This window comes from Bos grunniens, chromosome 19, assembly GCF_055505025.1.
Source record: "Bos grunniens cultivar Pamir isolate PY7600 chromosome 19, Bosgru_T2T1.0, whole genome shotgun sequence".
NCBI lineage: Eukaryota > Metazoa > Chordata > Mammalia > Artiodactyla > Bovidae > Bos > Bos grunniens.
This window is the reverse complement of record NC_141183.1, coordinates 38,989,461-39,009,494: the sequence shown is the minus strand read 5'-3', so window position 1 is coordinate 39,009,494 and position 20,034 is coordinate 38,989,461. Positions and strand designations below refer to the sequence as shown.

The 20,034-nt window shown below is 47.1% G+C and overlaps 2 protein-coding genes and 1 long non-coding RNA gene across 3 annotated transcripts in view; 1 reads left to right on the top strand and 2 right to left on the bottom strand.

Moving 5' to 3' along the window:
• Positions 1-764: 764 nt before the first annotated feature.
• On the bottom strand, positions 765-3,901 carry LOC147352274 (uncharacterized). The gene is made up of 2 exons (XR_015148064.1): positions 3,775-3,901; positions 765-2,629 (listed from the first exon to the last, which is right to left on the bottom strand). It is a non-coding gene; the product is annotated as an uncharacterized LOC147352274 (long non-coding RNA).
• Positions 3,902-6,403: 2,502 nt separating this feature from the next.
• ITGAE (integrin subunit alpha E) overlaps positions 6,404-20,034 on the bottom strand; it is a 60,814-nt gene continuing 47,183 nt past the window's right edge. Inside the window, exons 22-31 of the mRNA XM_086359624.1 lie at positions 18,733-18,831; positions 17,967-18,046; positions 17,073-17,150; positions 16,505-16,568; positions 16,313-16,420; positions 12,866-12,922; positions 12,448-12,543; positions 10,627-10,722; positions 7,676-7,786; positions 6,404-6,732 (exon numbers count right to left, since the gene is read on the bottom strand). Of these exons, the coding sequence (XP_086215750.1) occupies positions 6,637-6,732; positions 7,676-7,786; positions 10,627-10,722; positions 12,448-12,543; positions 12,866-12,922; positions 16,313-16,420; positions 16,505-16,568; positions 17,073-17,150; positions 17,967-18,046; positions 18,733-18,831 (885 nt within the window). The 3' untranslated portion in view covers positions 6,404-6,636. The remainder of the gene's footprint in view (positions 6,733-7,675; positions 7,787-10,626; positions 10,723-12,447; positions 12,544-12,865; positions 12,923-16,312; positions 16,421-16,504; positions 16,569-17,072; positions 17,151-17,966; positions 18,047-18,732; positions 18,832-20,034) is intronic.
• Positions 12,922-16,077, top strand: HASPIN (histone H3 associated protein kinase). Its single transcript, XM_086359580.1, has one exon. It carries the CDS (start codon positions 13,124-13,126, stop codon positions 15,467-15,469), a length of 2,346 nt encoding a protein of 781 aa, XP_086215706.1. The 5' UTR covers positions 12,922-13,123; the 3' UTR covers positions 15,470-16,077.

The window sequence follows — 20,034 nt, the reverse complement described above, 5'->3', positions numbered from 1 at the left end:
AGACCATAAGCTCCAGGAGGACAGGGACCTTGCCTTTAGGCATCTCTGCACCCCACGGCCACTGCTGTGCCTGCCATAAAATAAGTCAATGTTTGTTGAGTGAATTCAGGCCTGATTTTTTTAAACCCAGAGAGGATTCCAGCTGCTGCTCCAATTATGACTGGGGATTTTGGAAGTTGACATCATCCTGGCAGAAAGGCTTAGGAATTGTCACCTGGCCTCCCTCTCTCCCTCAGGGCCTCTCAGCTGGTGCAGTGGTAAAGAATCCGCCTGCCTCTGCAGGAGATGCAGGAGACGTGGGTTTGATCCCTGGGCTGGGAAGGTCCCCTGGAGAGGGAAATGGCAGCCCACTCCAGTATTCTTGCCTGGAGAATCCCATGGACAGAGGAGCCATGGGGTCTCGAAGAGTCAGACATGACTGAGGACGCACCATGTACTCCTTCCCTCTCCTGCCAGCCTCTCCCTTAGCCCTCCCTCTCATGGCTCTCCGACAACCTGCTCATTTGCCCTCCAGTGTGGGCAGCCCCTCCTGATCTCCCCATGGCCCAGCCAAAGCCAGGCTGCAGTTTCTGACAGAACTCTCTAGAGGCTTCAGACATGACGTGAGGGATGTCCAGAGGGGAAAGGGCTCTTCTCAGAGGTGTGGCCAGACTCTCCCATGTGGGCGCCCTCACAGCTTCTTAAGCTAAACCCAGACCCATTAGTGGCTCATGATAGCAATTTCCTGGGTTCCAACCAGTATATTCACACACACACACAAAAAAAAACATTAGAGTATGTTTAAGGAAGTATGGGTAGACAGTTTTGTGAAACTTCTGTTTGAAGTATGTGTGTGCATATGACATTATGACGTATAATGCATTTCTTCCCGTGGGTCAAGGTCAAAACAACGTGAAAAATACTTCCCTTGAGCTGCAAACCAAGTATCTGCAATCTACCTCCACGTGGCTGGGGCTGGCTCACCACCCCAAGTTCAGATCTAATCCCCATTGTACCCCAAGCAGGAGAAGGGGTCTTTGCTTTTTGCACTGGCATTACTAGAAGTCCAAGTTCAGGGATGCTTCCAAAACCAAGATGAATTCAAGCACTTGAGTGAAAACTGCTTGCAGTCTTTGAGTGATGGTTTCCCAGTCTCTACCTAAACCCATCTCACCAGGCATCCTGTTCAAATGATCTTCCCCACCATTACTGTTCGAATGTTTATCAACTTAGCAAATAGTTAAGTCAGCAGTCAGGGTGAATAGTCAAAGCCCCTTTCTCTCTCCTCCACCCAAATCATCCACATCATACTTCATTGTAACGAGTGTCGTCCACCTGAAAGAAAGGAACTGGCTGTGACTGGACTGACCAATCTCATCTGGTTCATAAGGCTGTCTCGGATGATCTAAGGTAACTGCAGTGAAGTGATGGGGAATTGTAAAATAAACTCAGAATGTATTCTCCAAAAAATTAAAGGAAGCACAAGAGGAAACACAAACTGCATAAAACAATCTGGTCCTTGGAGGAGAGGTTACTTATACCTAACAAACAAGGTTTCATTTCCCATCCCAGAGGAGAGGAAAGCTCAAGCAACGGCTGAGACAGGAGATCTCAATCTGTCTCAGGACACAAAAGGAAGTCATCCCAAGGCAAGGAAAGCCCTTGCTTCAGAGCCCGGAGGATGCTGGATGACCTGGAAGGGACAAGAGTGGAAAAGGCATGGTGGCATGGAAAGGGTTTCACAAAGCAATTTATCCTTTAATTCTTCTTTTGCTCTGGAGAGTCCTGCTATGATAAACACGTCCCATTAATAGACATTAGTGGTCCATTTAAGAAACAGCAGATATATTACTCATGTTGCTTCAAAGAGTCAACAGGAAGAAGGAAGCCCATCTCTGTGGGAAGCATTTCTGAGTCCATCAGCAGCCTGGTGACCTGTCGTAATTGATGGGTTATTCCTCATTATTCAGTTCTCAGAATGTGACCTGGGGAAAAACTCCACTGAGGTGGCACTTAAAAAGAATAAACTGTCAAATGCTGGTCCACTTGGTATTGAAAAGGGTAAAGGCTCAAACTCAAGTCAACCAAACCGAAGTGACACCAGCTCGAACATGGTACATGGTAGAGAAAGCTGCTCCTGCTCCTTGCAGGAGTTTCCCCAAAACCTGCATGTAGTCACCCTGGTCCATCCCCTCCTCTGTCGCCTTGAGTTCCCAGGCCTGTAGTGATGAACCCACAGCAAGTGAGACATCCTCCTGTGAACCAAGAGTGGGTGTGACTTCCGCAGCTCCTGCACTCAGTCCTTCCAAGGCTCTTCCTCTTTACTGCAGTCACTGTCCCCGCCCGCCTTTCTGGCCTGACAAGCCCGTTAAGCACACCAGCTTCAGGGGGGTTGGCTGACAGTTTCATCACATCCTGCACGTTCCAACCCCCGGGGCCTTTGCTCAGGCCAGTCTCTCCTCAGCACCCCGTGGCTTCAAGATTCCGATTACAGGGGTCCGTCTCCTTCACAAAGGCTTCCTGGATCCTTCGCCTTCTCTGAATTCCCAAAGGACAGGATCCACTCTTCCAGGAGTTACAGCTGAGTGCTATCTCATGTCCCGTAGGGCTATGAGGACCGGAAAGGCTTTACCGCTTCTGCCCCACCTGCCTATAATGACATAGACCATCATCCAGGAGACAAGTGGGAGGGTGGGGGAGGGAGAGAGGGCAGAGGGAAAGTTGATCCTGAATATCCTGCCTGTACCCATTAGCCTGCACATTTGAGGTGTCAAGAGTACAGTGACTAAGCCTTTGAGTGTATATTCTTGAAGATTTCAACAGAGATCATTCTGCTAGAGCATTATGTTAAATTTGTCTCCTGAAGCAACTTCTTAGTCATCAAGACTCCGAGTCTGTGCTATCCATTGACAAAGTGTAAAACTCTGATCTAACTAGTGTCTCACAGGGTGTGGCTCTTGCATCAGAGATCACTCAGAGAGCTTGCCGGAAAAGCTGATTCCCAGGACCAGAGCATCGGCACCTTCAGCATCCTACCTGCAGCCTGGGAACTTGAAGAGCTGAGCGCCACCTGTGCCTCTTCCCCAGCAAAGCCTGTAAACCTCCACTCTGCCAACCTACACCTTGCCCATCTGTAATTGAGCTTTTGTGGAAAAACATTAGACCTGGAGGTTCTTCCTTAAACTAGTTTTAAGGCCTCAGGCAAGTTGTTTCCTCCTCCATGAAACAGCTAATGGAGCCTGGGGTGACTCTGAGATGAGCTGCCTAAGTACAGAGCCTGGGGTAGAACAGATGTTCTTATTAAATGGACCAGAATATACGGAGGAGGTCTGTGAAGCTGGATGGAGAAACTGTTCCACATTTATTTTTACTGCTCTTTATTTGAAATCTAACATTTCTTTCAATTACAAATGCAGACAACAAACCACAGGAGTGTCAGTAGTACCTGTATCTTTTTTTGTTTTTTGGCAGTACCTGTATCTTAATACCAAAAGAAATTATATTTTCCCATCACATTATAGGTATGCCTTAAAAAATATTTAAGCTTATCACTACTTCAAAAGTAGCACAGTTATTAGACCTGTTGCTTTAACACCTTTGTAAGTACATTTAATAAGTACATGTGAATATTACAAAAGCACAGAATATGGTCTGGAAGATACGTGCCAGGCCAGTTCGCCTCAGCCTCTAAGGAGGGGCACAAGTCGGGGCAAGGTCGCGGCTAAGGCAAAGTTTCACTTTCCACTCTGATCCTACTACGAGAATGAATATGTATTTAGTAATATTAATACTTACGTAGTTTTTGAAATGTCCTTCCACTGGTCAAAATAAAGTCAACTGGAGTTGGGAACTGTCTCTTTAGGTGCATCCAGCTACCTTCTGAACTCTTGACAGTTGAACAACTGCTCTTCCTGGAGTGACTAAGAGTCCCTTGATTCCATTTACTGGAGCTATTCTTAAAGTAACAGTAAAATCCTGGCACTATTACAAGGTTATAATTAGGGCTGCTACTGCTGCTGCTGCTAAGTCACTTCAGTTGTGTCCAACTCTGTGCGACCCCATGGACTGCAGCCTACCAGGCTCCTCTAGGAGACCCCAAAATACCTAACCCTGATCTTAACCAAATATCCCTGCTTGTATGGATATTAGAGAAAATGCACAGAATAACACTCTAGTGCAGATCATTTTAGACTGCTGGGCTTGGCTGAATGGAACCAAAATCTAACTGGGCCTAAACAGTTTGACCAGTTTATTACAGATCGATCCCTGAGTTGGGAAGATCCCCAGGAGAAGGGAAAGGCTACCCACTCCAGTATTCTGGCCTAGAGAATTCCATGGACTGTATGGTCCATGGAGTGGCAAAGAGTCGGACACGACTGAGCAACTTTCACTTTGACTTTTTCGCATCTGCTTGTTTCATCCCTCCATGATCAAATTCAAAGTTCAGATGTTATCATAAGAGAACAAGGTTATCTGGATGAGCACTCACAGGCCCGTAACGGGAAACGAAAACATAGACACTGAAGGGGCCCTTCCCCACGCCAGTGTCCAGCTGGCCCCTTCTGAGGCCTTTTCTGGCCAGGAGCATGGCCCTGTGGCATGACCCACTGTCCTTGGATCTGTGCAAGCTCTGGCATGTCCTGCTCCCGGGAGGAGGAGGGTCAACAGGAAATGGGAAAGGTCTGGCACTAGACAGGCATCTTTTGGAAGAAAGACAAGGTTACAGCCCAAGTCACAGCCCATGAATTTATACAATGCAACCATGTCTCCATTTCAGTCTCCTCCTCCTCAGGGACTGATTCCTTGTGAAGTCTCCTGACTACGACATTGGTCTAATCCAATCATAGCCCAGTCAGTCAATAGCTTATAGGCAGTCAATGTAAGACTTGACTGTTATAATCACAGTGGGATCTTATTTACAATGAACAGCATAAAAGCAGAGACTGCAAGTCACCTGTAATAATGAAAACCTGGACACACAACAGGGAAATATCTAAGCAAATTTACTTCTTTCTTTTCCTTCAAAGGCATACCTCAGAGACAGTGCAAGTTTGGTTCCAGACACCATGACAAAGCAAATATCACAATAAAATGAGTCATACACTTTTGGTTTCCCAGTACGTATAAAAGTTATGTCAGGACTTCAGTGGTTAAGAATCCATCTTGTAATGCAAAAGACACTGGGTTCAATCCCTGGTCCAGAAAGATTCCACATGCCGAGAGGTAACTAAACTCATGTGCACAACTACTGAGCCCCTGCTCTGCAGCCCATGAGCTGCCGCTACTGAAGCCTGCGTGCCCTAAGGCCTGTGCCCTGCAACGAGAGAAGCCAAAGCAACGAGCAGCGTGTGCACTACAACTAGAGCAGTCCCCGCCAGCTGCAGCTAGAGAAAGCCCGCACGCAGCAACAAAGATTCAGCACAGCCCAAAAAAAAATTTTTTTGTCAGGCACAGAGGTTAACTTCTTAGACCCCAATAAGTCCTAGTTAGAGAAATAACGATGGGAAAAAGTATAAATATCAGAAAGACTCCCAATTACCATTATGTACAGACAGGACTTTGAAGTCAATGGAAAAGCTATGAAGAAACAGAGTCCAGGGACTTCCCTGGCGGCCCAGTGTTTAGGACCCAGCCCTTTCACTTCGAGGATTCAATCCCTGGTTGGGGAACTGCGAGCCCATAAGCCTCACAGCTCAGCCGAAGACAAACAAAAACAAACAATGAAAGCACTTGAATTAAAGAACACAGAGGGATCGCAGGATTGCTTTCTACATTATATACTCCTGCTTCGCTTGTTTGCAATGATATTTATCACCCATGAAAACACAAACTGTGCCTCTGCACAGCTGAGAGTGGACAGATGCGGTCAAGTTTTAACAGCATGGGGCATATAAATAAAATAAGGATACTAAGAGCAAGGTCAGCCTGTAATGAGGCCCTAATCTCGGTGTCCCCAACTCCCAGGCCAGGTTCCACCTCCCCCTGTGGGCAGGCATGTCTCTCATTGAGACATGAAGGTCCCTGAGCAAGTCACTCAGCAGGAAGCCAGGCGAGGACCCGCACAGGATGTTAAGCAGACACTACAGAACAAAGTCCTGGTCTCCTCTCCCTCCTTGTTCCTGTTTTGGTAACCCCTGTTTTTCTACTTTTTACTTTTGTTCTGGGGGGTGCTTTTTCATGGCCTGATTTGAAATAACAGACTGCATCCTTTGATCATAAAAATGCCAGACCAGGAACTGCTTCCGACCACTGTCCCCCACAAAGATGTACTTCATGGAAGACTATTTTGGAAGATGTTAATAGAAATGGCATGAAAAAAGTGCTCTTAGGCAAGCAAGCTTGGGAGATGCCATATAACCTTCTCTGGGGCGGGGCAGGGGGGATCACAAAGTATATCATATTTGCATATTAAAGGCACTTCTTCTGTAAAGAAAATAGTTTACCTTTATTTACAACCAAATGTTTCCCAGGTTTCTTTTCTGCACAATGCACAGGCACTTTGGGGACAATGTATAGTTAAAAAACACTCCACAAACAACTTGTTAGATTCCGCACTTGGTCATCTAAAGGGAAGGTCGTCTGTACAACCTAAAAGGAAGGTCTCTAGAAGCTTCAGGACTGGCTGATACTCTCTCCGGATGGATGAGGAAGTTGCTCCTAATTATCTTCTTCCAGCAGACTCTGTGATTTTAGCTGGTCCTTTCTTATGCTCTCCAAGTTCAGCTCTCTGTATTTTCTTTTAAAAAAGCCACACTAAAACAAAGGGAGGGAAGACCAATTACAGGCCTAAGCCATCCATCTGCTTTAGAAAACCATTTATCTTTTTGTTGCCAAATATCCCCAGTGCTCCTCTGCTTCTTCTGCTTCCTCTGAATCTCCCCAGATGATCCAATCCTTCGAGACCCATCTTAAATACTGCCTTCCCACAAGCATTCTGTGTTCAGTCCCCAGTCAGAAGTGGTTTTCCACCTTCCTCTAAACCCCCACCCCACTTTCACCTTTTTAAGTTAACTAATTCTGCTAAGTACTATCATTTCAGCTGTACTGGATCTATTTATGTAAAAGATAGAAAGAGATCAAGTACAGCCCCCCTACATATCAAGAAACTCACAATCTAGTTGGGAAGAGAAACAATGACAACACAGTATAACCACTGCTTCTTGGAAGGGTTTCTAGAGGGCAGTTCAAGGGAAAGGCATAAAGGTCAGTTCAGAGGACTCAGGAATCTCTGGGCTGAGTTTTAAGGGAAGAGCGAGAGCAAATTATGAAGGAAAGGGCTTGGGAGGCGGGTGTAGAGAGCCTCACTGCAAACACAGAGAGACAAAGCTATTCAGTTCAGTGTGTTGAGAAAAAAAGCAAGACTCGAGGGTGGAGAGAGTAGAGGCAGACATTAGATGCCTTGGATAGCAGTGAAAGAGTTTGAACATTAGATCAGGGGAAGGAAAGGAAAGGGTTTAAACAGGAAAGGAACATCAGGTCCCTTTTAGGAAAATAGCTCTGCACTCCAATTCTTCAATGAGATCTTGATCTTTTTCAGACAGAAACTGTCTTGATTCATTTGCCTCAACAGGTGTGTGGCTAAAGGAAGAAGGAAACGGGGTCACAAGGCTAGGGTAGCTGCTCGAGGTCGGGGGGTGGCTCTCTAAGCAGAATTCTGCCCAACACCAGAACCTTCATGAACGTGGGGGGAACTGACCTTGACTAGGATGACTATAATCACGATCAAAACCAGAAGGCCCCCGACACTGCTTTTAATGATGAGAGACAGAGAATACGCCTCCTCATCTTTCAGGAGGATGACAGTGATCTGCAACAAAACACAGAGATCACCCTGTAAGTCAGGTGAAGCAAAATGAAGTGAAAATTCCACATTATTTTAAGAAGCGAAATATGAGAACTTGGCAACATACCGTGTATTGATCAAGACTGACAACAGTAAAGCAAAAAGCTAAACCTTCCCTGATGCAGTATTTAAAATTATCTAATGAGATTTCTGGTTTCTGGTTCCACATGTAAGGGGCTTGGAAGTCACCACTCCATGCTAACAAGGAAAAAGGTGACCAGATTGGAAAATCAACAACTTTTCTTGGATCCCTAAGAGAGGGGAGGACACCAGGCAAACCTGCTGCCACCAACAGCAGAGGGACAGACAGACAGATGGACACAGAGAGCAGAGGCTCACCACCGCCAGGGAAGGAAATCCTGAACTGCAACGGATGGACTGCTGTAAGCACGACAGTGATGACTCTGGGGCTGCAAACTCCAGGGAACCCAGCCACTGGGGTGAGGTTACTCCAGGCACTTGACCAGGTTCCCACAGTCAATGCTGGAGAAAAAACCCTTCATGCTTCCAGCAGGGGGAACAGAAAAGGAATCACTTTGAAATAAGCCAAAGAACTCTGATCTGAACAAGGACTGGGCTCAGGGGAAAACAGTTAACCCTAGCCTAACCTGCTGGATATAATGAGAGCCTAACTGTTCTGGGGGAAGGGAAGTGCCCAACTCAAGCCCACTCTAGCTATCCTGTCCCACAGAAACAGTGAGGAAGTTCACAGGCCAGACGCCCAGGCTCATTAAAAGACTGAGCCCTAATCACAGAACCACAGAGCACCTCCCCTCCCCACACCTCACTACATTAATGAAGGTCTGCCTACAGAAGTTCCTTTTACCTGGTACAGCATTTCCAGCTATCAAAAGAAAATTATCAGGTATACCAAAAGGCAAAAAAACAAAATTTAAAAAGAGAGAGTAAGCACCAGAACTAGATACGGCAAGAATGTCGGAATTATCAGACTGGCAATTTAAAATCACCACGATGAATATGCTAAGGGCTCCAAAGGATAGAACAGACAGCACACAAGAACAAACAGCAGACGGGCAATGTAAGCAGAGAGACAGAGACCCTAAGAAAGAACCAGAAAGAAATACTAGAGATGAACAGCTGCTGTGATGGGAACAAAGAATGCCTTCGATGTACACATCAGTAGACTGGACATGGCTGAGCAAAGAATCTCTGAGCTAGGTAGAGCAACAGAATCTTCAAAAAACAAAGAGAACAAAAACTGGAGGTGGGGTGAGGGGAGGAGTAAACCAGAGGACAGGAAAGTGATCTGATGACCAAAATACTTCATACAAACTATTCTGGTCTCTTATCTAGCAGTCCGCCAGGAGACTGACCTTCTGGTTGTGTGTGTGTGAGAGAGAGAGTCTGAACCAGGCACGGGTTCAATCCCTGGTGGGGGAACGAAAAGCCCATGTGCCATGTGCCGTGTGGCCCGAAAAACAAGAAAAAGAAAGAAAAGGAAGTCACGGGAAGAAAAACTCCTTTTACTACTGACCTCTTGGCTTCCTATTCTGTATTCTGCCATGTGAAAATGTACTGCTGGGAGAGGTGGCGACTTTAGGCCAGGCACAAGGGAAGGCATCGCCAGCACATAGTCAGGAAAGCTCAAGATTTGAAGGAGCCCGGCCACTGACACCGGTCTGCCTCCACCCCCAGATAAACACAAGAGGCCTTTAAGGCACATTAGTTTGGTTTTTTTGCAGCTGAAATGCACTTAAAACTTAGCTTCGGGTACTGAATTTCAAAAAAGGAAAATCATCATGGAGACTCTACAATAAAAGCACCAGTAAGTAAAGGGGGAACATTTATACATAAATAAATGACTTAAGAATGTGCATATAAGACACTGTTAATAGGAACTCTTTTGGGGAGGAGGGAATCCAGGGTGTGGGAGACAGGGAGTGAAGGAATCACTATTTTTCATTTGGGATCTTTGCATAAGACTTGGATTTTCTTTTTTTTTTTTTAATCTGTGCAATGATATAATGGGAACACTTCTCTTTCTTCCACATCATTTTCTGTATCAGACACACTCAAAAATAAACAAATGTTATTTCTGACATGTCTAGAGAACTGTGCCTTTCCCCTCCTCCAGGGAGGAAAGCAGAGGAGCTAATGTTGAGCAATCCACTCTCACCCTCTTGACACTCAGGCTTCACTAAAGAGCTCACAGATGGACCATTTCTGGCACTAGCAGCTGCCTAGGGCAAGTGTCAACAAGAACGACAGCCCCGCAGGGGCACACACAGTCTTCAGCCCACAGATCACAAAGGTCAAAGGTCAGTCTGACTTGCAGTCACATGTAAAACCTCTGCAAAACGAATCCAAGGGTTCCAGGACTTAGTTTAAGACTTATAAGAGAAAAAAAAAAAAGACAAGACATAAGAGAATTGTGCACTCATGAGTATTGTAACCACGGGACACTGTAACTAAACACTGGTATCACATACTAGCAAGCGAGTTAATACATATTAAGAAAAAAAAATTCTCAACTAGGAAATAAAAAAAAAATTTTCAAATCAAAGTATATATAGTTAGGTGTTGATTCCAGCCTAGTTATAACAACTGAGACTTCCTCTGCTTAGGCCTCTTATTCAGTTGCCTCATTTCAGAGACAGAAAAACTTAGGCAGAACCTGAGTAACTCAAGGTCATGGAGACAGCTGGTTGCAGAGTCAAGAGCAGAGGTAATAAGACTGAAACAGGAAGAGGGCAATAGCAAGTGCCTATTTGTACAAGGGCGCTAAAGCCAGGCACAGGCTTCCCAGGACAACACCCAGAAAATAGAAAACAGCCAGGGATTACCTTAGTTCTGTGGTTCTCTGTGTTGAGCCCCTCATACAGAGATTTGTTGAAAGATATTTCACCAAGGATCTGCAGCTCAGTCACATCTCTTAGTAACTATAAGATGGGGAAGAAAAAAAATGAAACATATTTTAGACATGGACCTACTACATTTTTTTTTTTTTTGGAGTTAACTTTTTTTTTTAATTGGAGTATAGTTGATTTAAAATAGACTTCTAAAAAAAATGGACTTACAATTCCTGGACAGCATCATTCCTTACGTTTCTGTTTTTTGGTCAAGGCATGTGGGATCTTAGTTCCCCGACCAGGGATCGAACCTATACCCCCTGCACTGGAGGGCAAAGTCTTAACCACTGGACTGCCAAGGAAACCGCCCCCCCCCGCTTCTCATCTTTCCCTTTAAATGTGTTCCTTCTCCAGTATTCCTCAAGTCTAATGAATGGCCTCAGCAACCACTAAGTTTCCCAAGCCAGAAACCTAGTTAAAACTCAACTTCTTTTCCCTTATCCTTTACCCCACACCACACTCCCATCCCCAAGTCAGTTCTTGATGATTCTTTTTTTTTTTCAGTCTCTCTTAACACCTGTCCCTTTTCCGCCATTCTCACTGCTACTTCTTCAGCTCAGATCCCATCATTCTCACCTGGATCATCACAAGATGTTAAACTTGACTTTAGTTCCTACTTTTGAATGAGTGATCAGGCAAAGTCTAGCTAAGAAGGTAATATGTGAATTAAATATAAGAAAAAAGCACACACATGAAGATCTAGGAGAAAAGCTGTCTCATGCAGAAGGAGCAGCAAGTACAAAGGTCCAGTGGCTAGAACAATAGCAGCAAGCTGGAGTCTAAGAAGCAGGGAAGACGAAAGTATTAGGAGATGGAGGAGTAAGTGGAGACCAGATCATAGGATGCCTGGGACACCACTGAAAAAGACAAATTTTAGTCTAAGTGTATACAGTTTTTTTTTTTTTAAAGCCGATAAGTGGCATAGTGTTTGCTTTTAAAAAATAGCTGCTCCATGAAGAATGTCTGTGAAGGACACGGCAAAAGCACAGGCAAGAAAAGCAGGGAGGCGGCTACCGCAGTGAATCCAGCAAGAGGTGGTGACCTGAACAACAGTGGAGACAGACAGAAGTGAATGGATTTAGAATATATCTGGGGGTGGGGATGGGACAGAATGACAGAGTTTGCTGCTGGAACAGATAAGGGGATGTAAGAAAAAGGAGTTCGGACTTCCCTGGTGGTCCAGTGGCTAAGACTCAGAGCTCCCAATGCAGGGAACATGGGTTGGATCCCTGGTCAGGGAACTAGATCCTGCAAGCCACAATTAAGACCTGGTGCAGCCAAATAAGTAAATAAATATTTTTTAAAAAAAATTTTTTAAGGAAAAGGAGTCACCACAAGGAATTCCTAGAATTCCTAGTAAGTCAGCAGTGTAAGGGCATCCCAGATGGCTCAGAGGTAAAGAATCCGCCTGCCAATGCTGGAGCAGCAGCAGACGCGGGTTCCATCCCTGGTTCGTGAAGATCCCCTGGAGGAGGAAATGGCAACCCACTCCAGTATTCTTGTCAGGATAATCCCATGGACAGAGGAGCCTGGTGGGCTGCAGTCCGCCGGAACGCAGAGTCGGACACCCCTGAGCACGCAAGTAACTCGTAAGTTACCCTAGTTAGTTACCCTGAGAGAGTGGGGAAGCAACAGGCTGGAGCAGAAGGTGGATCAACAGACCTGTTTTGGACACTTTATATTTGGAGATGCTATTAATATTATCGTTTCCAGGGAAGATGCCCGAGAAACGTGGATTAATCAAATCCTAAGTACCTGCTTTAGCTGATTCAAGGAGAGCTCTGCAGCCACGGTTACATTTTCTTTATCCGAGGTGACCTTACAGCTTACTGAATGCCATTCTTCCACAAGCTGAAAGAGGATGGGTGTTAATTAGCACGATCTGTTTATGGGGTGGAAAAGCTGGGAATTTTAACACTTAGCACACAGACAACCTCAAGGTCGAGGAATAAAGGGTGTGAGCAGTTTCTGCCCTCATTTGGTTCCAGCAAAGCCGCAACCCTGGCAAACGTGAGCCGGTGAAGAGACTAAGGGGCGCCTCAGGAACGTTCGGCCTGTGCTTTCAGGGGAAGTCTCGGCAAAGTACAATCCCGGCGTCTCAGGGCACCCGCTTCAGGCCGTCCTCCCTCCCCCACGACCCCCTCTCTCCGGTCTTTGGGATGACTGCGCTCACCTGAACCAGGTCGCTCCCACAAACGCGCTCGAGAGCCTGAGTGCACACGGTGTGGGCCTGAAACGACAACCATCTCAGTCCATCCCCGCAACACAATGAAAAAGCCAAACCGCCATAGTTACCCGCCCCCTCCCACTTCTCGCGAGATCCGTCATGATTGCGCGGACGGCCGGGCGCTAGGACCCGGCGGGCAGGCGCCTCCGCGTCTCGAGGAAGTCTCGCGGTGTTAGCATTTGAACTGCCTGGCGGGTGCAGGCCATGGCGGCGTCACTCCCGCTACCCGCGAGTGGGCTCTTCCGAACGTACGGGGCAGCCGGCGGCGGGAGGCCGCGGAGGCGGCCGGGCCTGGCAGCCGTACAGTGGTTCCCGCCGCAGGACCGGAAGCGTTTCTTCAGCAGCAGTAGCAGTGACACCAGCAGTGGCGGCCCCTCGCAGTCTGTCGTCTCCGACGATCCTGACGACCCCGACTTCCCCGGCAGCCCGGTGGGTCAGCGGCGGAGGCGCGCTGGCGCCCGACTCGCCAAGGGCCGGCCGAGTCAGATCGCGACCCCGAGACGCCTGAGGCTGCGATCGCGGTGCCCGCAGAAGTGCAGCACCCCCTGCGGCGCTCTAGAACCGCCGTCCTTTCCCAACGGCAACCCGGGCTCCCTGAGCCCGGACCTCCGTGTGTGCGGCCAGCCCAGGGACGGCGGCGAGCTGGGCACCAGTGCCTCCCTGTTCAGCTCTCTGGCCTCTCCCGGCCCCGGGTTCCCTGCGCCAGAAGACAGCATCTGTACCGATCCTTCCACCTTTCTGGATGCAGCCTCAGAAGCTCCGAGCAACTTCCACCTCCCAGAAGCCTCCCTGGACCAGGCACCCCTCCCCTGTTCCCAGGACGCAGCGACAGGAGGAGGCAGGTTCACCAGGTTGGCCCACCAAGCCCAGGCCAGCCTCAGGTCAGCTCTCTTTAGCTTTTTGGACCCAGGAAATCCTGAGGATTCCGAGCTTGGGACAGATGGGAAGAATTTGAAGGAGTTCTGCCATGACAGGGAACTGGTGGGGAGGAGGCTGGAGAGCCCAGGTTTATCAGGCAGGGGTAAGAAGAGGACCACAGACCAGGACTCTTGTCGAGAGATTGAGTCTCAAGAGTCTGTCCAGATAGAATACGAGGAGGCCCGTGGGTGCAAGGGCGGAATCGCATCTGGGAAAAGCAACGGGCCTGAGAGAACCAGGCTAAGCCGAAAAAGGAAGCATCAAGGGACAGCAGAAACCTCCCTCCTCCATCACTGCCAGGTTACAAAAGGCCAAAAGATGGAAGATGGTTCATGCGTCACCCAGGACCTGACTTGTTTACAGAATGCCTGCTCTTGGACCAAAACCAGAGCCTCCTTCAGTTTCCACAAGAAGAAGATCGTGACAGCTGTGTCTGAAGTATGCAGCTGCGACACCTTGGCCGGTTCTCTGTCTGAGTCCCTCATGTCAGAATATTCACACCACCCTGTTCAGAACAGAACAAGCTGTGCTCTGTCCCCCTGGCACTCCTCCTCTATGTATTTGCTAACCCCCTTAAAGACACAGCAGGTCACAGACAAAAGGACATCTGATGCAGAAAAGCTTTATGGGGAATGCAATCAGGTGGGCCCCATCCCCTTCAGCGACTACCTCTCCGAAGGAAAACTGGAATGCTGTGAGAAGATTGGAGAAGGGGTGTTTGGCGAAGTGTTTCAAACAGTTACTAACCACACACCTGTAGCCCTAAAAATCATTGCTATCGAAGGACAGGACTTAGTCAATGGAGCTCACCAGAAAACTTTTGAGGAAATCCTGCCAGAAATCATCATCTCCAAAGAGCTGAGCCTCTTGTCTGATGAGGCATGCAACCGCACAGAAGGCTTCATTGGGCTGAACTCGGTACACTGCGTTCAAGGATCTTACCCTCCCTTGCTCCTCCAAGCCTGGGATCACTATCACTCAACCAAAGGGTCTGCAAACGACCGGCCTGACTTTTTCGGGGAAGACCAGCTCTTCATCGTGCTGGAGTTTGAGTTTGGAGGGATCGACCTAGAGCAGATGAGAAAGAAGCTGTCCTCCATTGCCACTGCCAAGAGCATTCTGCACCAGATCACCGCCTCCCTTGCCGTGGCTGAGGCCTCACTGCACTTTGAGCACCGAGACTTGCACTGGGGGAACGTGCTCTTAAAGAAGACCAGCCTCAAAGAGCTCCACTACACCCTCAATGGAAAGACGAGCTCCATCCCCACCCGAGGGCTGCAAGTCAACATCATTGACTACACCCTGTCCCGCTTGGAGCGGGATGGGATTGTGGTTTTCTGTGACATCTCCAGGGACGAGGACCTGTTTATGGGACAAGGCGACTACCAGTTTGAGATCTACAGGCTGATGAGGAAAGAAAACAACAACTGCTGGGGTGAATATCACCCATATAACAACGTGCTCTGGCTACATTACCTCACAGATAAGATCCTGAATCAGATGACCTTCAAGTCCAAACATAACACCCCCGCCTTGAAGCGAATGAAGAAACAGATCCAGCATTTCTATCAGACTATGCTGAACTTCAGCTCTGCCACGGACCTGCTCTGCCAGCACAGTCTGTTTAAGTAAGCCGGGGGTACTGACCACCCCCAAAGGAGAGGGCGTGGAACTGGAAGCCCCTGATGCTGTTTTTAACCTCTGTCCCCACAGCAGCGTGGGATTCCTGCTCTTACAAGTTTCCAATCAGCTGTTCAAACAAGAATTTTGTTTCCAAGTGGAAACTGACATGTTTAAACTTAACAAATATTCTTTGAAAATAAACTATATGTGAGAACACCATTTACAACTGAAAAGCCCTTTTTCTGTCAGCAGACTTCATTTTGTAAATTCCTTTCCACAGTTTCCTTTTTGAACCTCAACATTTTATGTAGCCTGAACAGAAAAGAAGAAAATCAGGAACACCCAAGGCCTCAGCTGTCACACTGCTAAGAGCCTGTTCCTGTAGGTGTCATAAGGCTGGCTTTGGGAACCACACTACAGATGAGTCAACTAAGAGCAAAGAGGCTGTACCACAGCAGAGTCCCAGGCGTACAGACTGGGAGACAGGAAAAGCAGAAGGTAGACAATTTATAGGAAGAAGTGCCACATGTTTATCAATCTCATTTGCCAATCACAGAGAAGCAGAATTTATCCATGATTTTCAAAGGGAAAATAAATGTCTCCATGGCTACTAAAAAGGTTGAATTTTGCTTACTTTTTTCATCAAGGGAAGAAAAATCGAAATGTCAGTTTGGGCTGAGTAGTTAATATTCCTTACGAATATGACTTGGGTAATTTACTCCTAAAATGCGTTCCCAGGTTAACTCATCTTTTTTCTACTCCTTTTTCTAGAGTTCTAGTTTTTATACCTTTGAGAATCCATAGCCACTCTGGAAAGAGATGTGATCGTGATACAGAACTGCCTCTATGTACCTGAATCTTGGTCAGGTTCGTCACTGTTAGGAACTGGAAACCTTGTAATTTAACTGGAACACAAATTTGCAGCTGGAACTCAGCTCCAAAGAGGTTCTCCCCATGTATCTACAAGATAAAATCCAAGCGGAAAGTCACGGCTGGTGTTGTTTTGCCACCTGTTGGCTTTGCGATGATAAGTAGAGCACTTACGTTGAAGAGGAACTCTTTGTGGTGGGAAGACCCCTGGCTTGTGTTCATGTACATCACTGAGGGTCTGCAGTTGAGAGGACATGGGTTAGGCCTCAGGGCCCCTTTCTCATTTTAAATAAACCTCAGTGCTATCAATTGGACACACTAAGAGGATCCTTAATTCTTAAGAGAGATCAAAGTTGAATAGCAAAATGTTGAGCAGTGGTGGGGCAGTTGGGATCAGGTTAGAATATTTGAATTCAGTCCCTTCAGGCTGGTTCTGTATCCGATTATCATTCCTCAGGGTGGCCTTACTTTTTCTCTTCCTTTCTTCCTAATCCCTTAAGTCCTCTCTTCCCTCCTTAGCATCCCATCAGTTCCCTTTGGTATCAAAACCTGTTGGTACTGTTCCTCCTTTGATTACAGCCACAGGGTTTCTAGGACCTAACAGTTAATGCCCTAGAGATCAGTGGGAGCCTGAATTCTAAGCAGCCTCCTCTCAGGGAAAGGCAATGCCCACATCCACCCTGACCACTAGACCCACCCCTGAAGCTGTCCCGCAGGTATGGGGCCCCCCGGAAGTACTTACTTGGGAAGAACCGCAATGAAGGCGTGTTTGATTTGAAGGCTGTGAGTTTTATTGACCAAAGACCTTCTTTCATTGGAACTAGAAAATAAGAGTGTCAATTTATAGCACCCCTGCTTTGTACACATGGCTGCTTCTTACCTTGGCTTCCCAGGATCACTGGGGGTCAGATAGAAAAGACTCTTGGAGATAAACAGAGTGCAGAAGACTCTGCACTGGAAGACCAGACTTGGAGAAACACTGATTTTAAAAGGGTTTCTCCAGGACTTCTCTGCCAGTCCAGTGGTTAAGACTCCACGCTCCCAATGCAGGGGGCACGGGTTCACTTCCTGGTCAGGGAACTAGAATCCTGCGTGTTGCACGGTGTGGCAAAAAAGACAAGAGTTCCTCAGCCTTGACAATATTGACATTTAGGGCCAGGAAAGTCTTCATGAGTGGCTGTCTTATATATTGTAGGATGTTAACATCCCAGGTCTCTACCCGCTAGATGTCAATAACACCCCCACCAAAGTCATGCCAATCAAAAATGTCTTCAGGCGTTGCCACTGGGAGCAGAATCACCCCTGTTTGAGAACTTTACCGACAGTGTACCCCACCCTACCCCAAACATAGAGGTTAGATGCATCTCTGAGGTTAGAGGAACCAAAATGAGCTCTCCAGTGCAAAACTCAGTCTACCAGACTATACCATAGTTTTACTTTGTCAATAAAGGAACATTTTAAATATCTCTGATAACAAGGGAAACCCAGGTCACTGCAGGGACACAGGTGCCTTCCTGGGGCTCCCTGAGGCTTCCCTTCTGGGGCAGTGAGGAGTCATAGCTCTGATGCACACGTGTGGGAGGGAGCTTTTTTGCAGGACCACAGCCCAGGCTCCCTTGACCCAGGCATGACTTACTTGGTGACCATCACAGTGATGTTGGCTGTCCTGTTTGGAAAGGCACTCTCCTCCAGCTGCCAAACCAACGAAAAGTTTGCCTAGTTAAACAAAAAAAGGTGGATTGATTCCCGTTTATACCACTCACAATCCTACTAACTAAACAGACCTGGAAAACGTAATTCAGTACTCCATGCTTCTGTAGCATAGGATGCTTCGAGGTCCCATTATTCCACGTAATACAGTGTCACGATGCGGTGAGCAGGGCAGACAGCATTATTCCCCTTTTACAGCCAAGGAAGCTGCTCGAGAGGTCTCCCGCAGCACAGAGATCATCAGTGGCAGGTCAAGGACTCCCCTCAAGGCTAATAGCCTTCCAGACCACCCCCAGCTTCGCTCTGCTGTACAGGGGTGAGCCAACCTTGTCTCTGTGACTGTACCCTCACCTCCACCGCTCCCTACTTCCAGAGCACACTGGGCAGCTTTACGCTCTGTTACAGATGACGGTATAGTCAAGGAAAGTGTGGAAACTGCAACTGGGAGATTCTAATGAGCCTGGGAAGTAGAAAACACTAACCCTAGGGTAGTGAGAAGAGTCAGCTAATCAAAACGGACTCACAGGACTTCCCTGGTGGTCCAGTGGCTAAGACGCTGAGCTCCCAACACAGGGGGCCGGGATTCCATCCCTGGTCGGAACTAGATCACACGTGCCGCAACTAAAAGATCCTGCATGCCACAGCTAAGACCCAGAGCAGCCAAATAAATAGGAAAAAAAAAACAAACTCACGGATGACCTCTTGAGGATGGGGTGACCGATCTTGCACTTCATGACCAGGACAGAAGCAATCGGCTTAGGGTCACCGCACTGAATGTCTGGAGAAGGAGGCTGTTAACACAAAAGATATGGTTTTGAAAAGGCAAAAAAAAAAAAAAAGGTTCAGTTTCCTCACAACAACATGCCAGACACCCTGCCAGGAGCTGGAGATGCAAATAAACCTGTCTTTGTCCTCGTCTCCTTCACAAGTTGGGCAGACGGCTCAGTACTAGATGGTTGAAGAATTTAAACACAAGGCCTCAGGAGGGGTTCTGTGAGAGCGGCACAGAAACAAGCAGTGAAGAAAGATGAGGTCCAACCAGGAGGAATCAGTCTTCCTGGGGAGGGAGGCATTTGAACTGCACCTTGGACCAATGGAAGGCCCCCTGCATTGCCACGCAGCCTTTTTCAGACATGGTTCCTCATCTGGACCACTGGATATGGAAAATGACCGAGTGGCCACTGTTTTCTTAATTCTCCCAAGGATGGTGGGTCTAGTTCCATTCTAGGTGCTTAGGAGATCGTGGCATGTAACGGGTGCTGTCCTAGCTCAAACAGCCTCAGACCACCAGGGACATACCCATAATAAGACAGAGCCAGGTTTGTTGACTCATTAGAGTGAGGAAAACTGCACTGTGGTGTATCTCACCAAACAAAGGAAAAGATAGTTATTAAAGGATTCTGGGGAAAGAGTTTGGGGAAATATAAACAAAGCAGTGTTTTACAGGCTCAAAATAAAACAGGGATGGGACTTCCCTCATGGTCCGTGGTTAAGACTTCGCCTTCCAATGCAGGGGGTGCAGGTTTGATCCGTGGTCAGGGAGCCAAGATCCCACATCCCTTGCAGCCACACAACCAAAACATAAAACAGAAGCAATGTAACAAATTCCATAAAGACTTTAAAAATGGTCCACGTGAAAAAAAAGAAAATCCTTTAAAAAAAAAAAAAGGCCAGGGCTATGTGTAAAAGGGCCACTCAACATCAATTCTGGGCTGCAAAGTGGACCCAAAGACCCACTTTCTTGGAAACTATTCAGGTGAATGTGAAAAGCTGTGTGTAGAAACATTTTATCTGAAGTTTCAAGTCTCAGATGGAAAATAAGAATGCTTCTCTTTGTCAAAACAGTTTAGATTCTCCAGGCAACAGTAAGACGGTTTCAAAATTATAGATATAACTTCAAACAGCAAAGTTTCTGATTGCCTATGATTTTAGAGAGCAAAATTTCTCAATGTTACAATATTTATAGCTGCTGGGTGTCCTTGGGAGAAATACTG

Coding starts and splice junctions, on each gene's coding strand:
- HASPIN (XM_086359580.1), top strand. CDS start 13,124: ATGGCGGCGTCACTCCCGCTACCCGCGAGTGGGCTCTTCCGAACGTAC.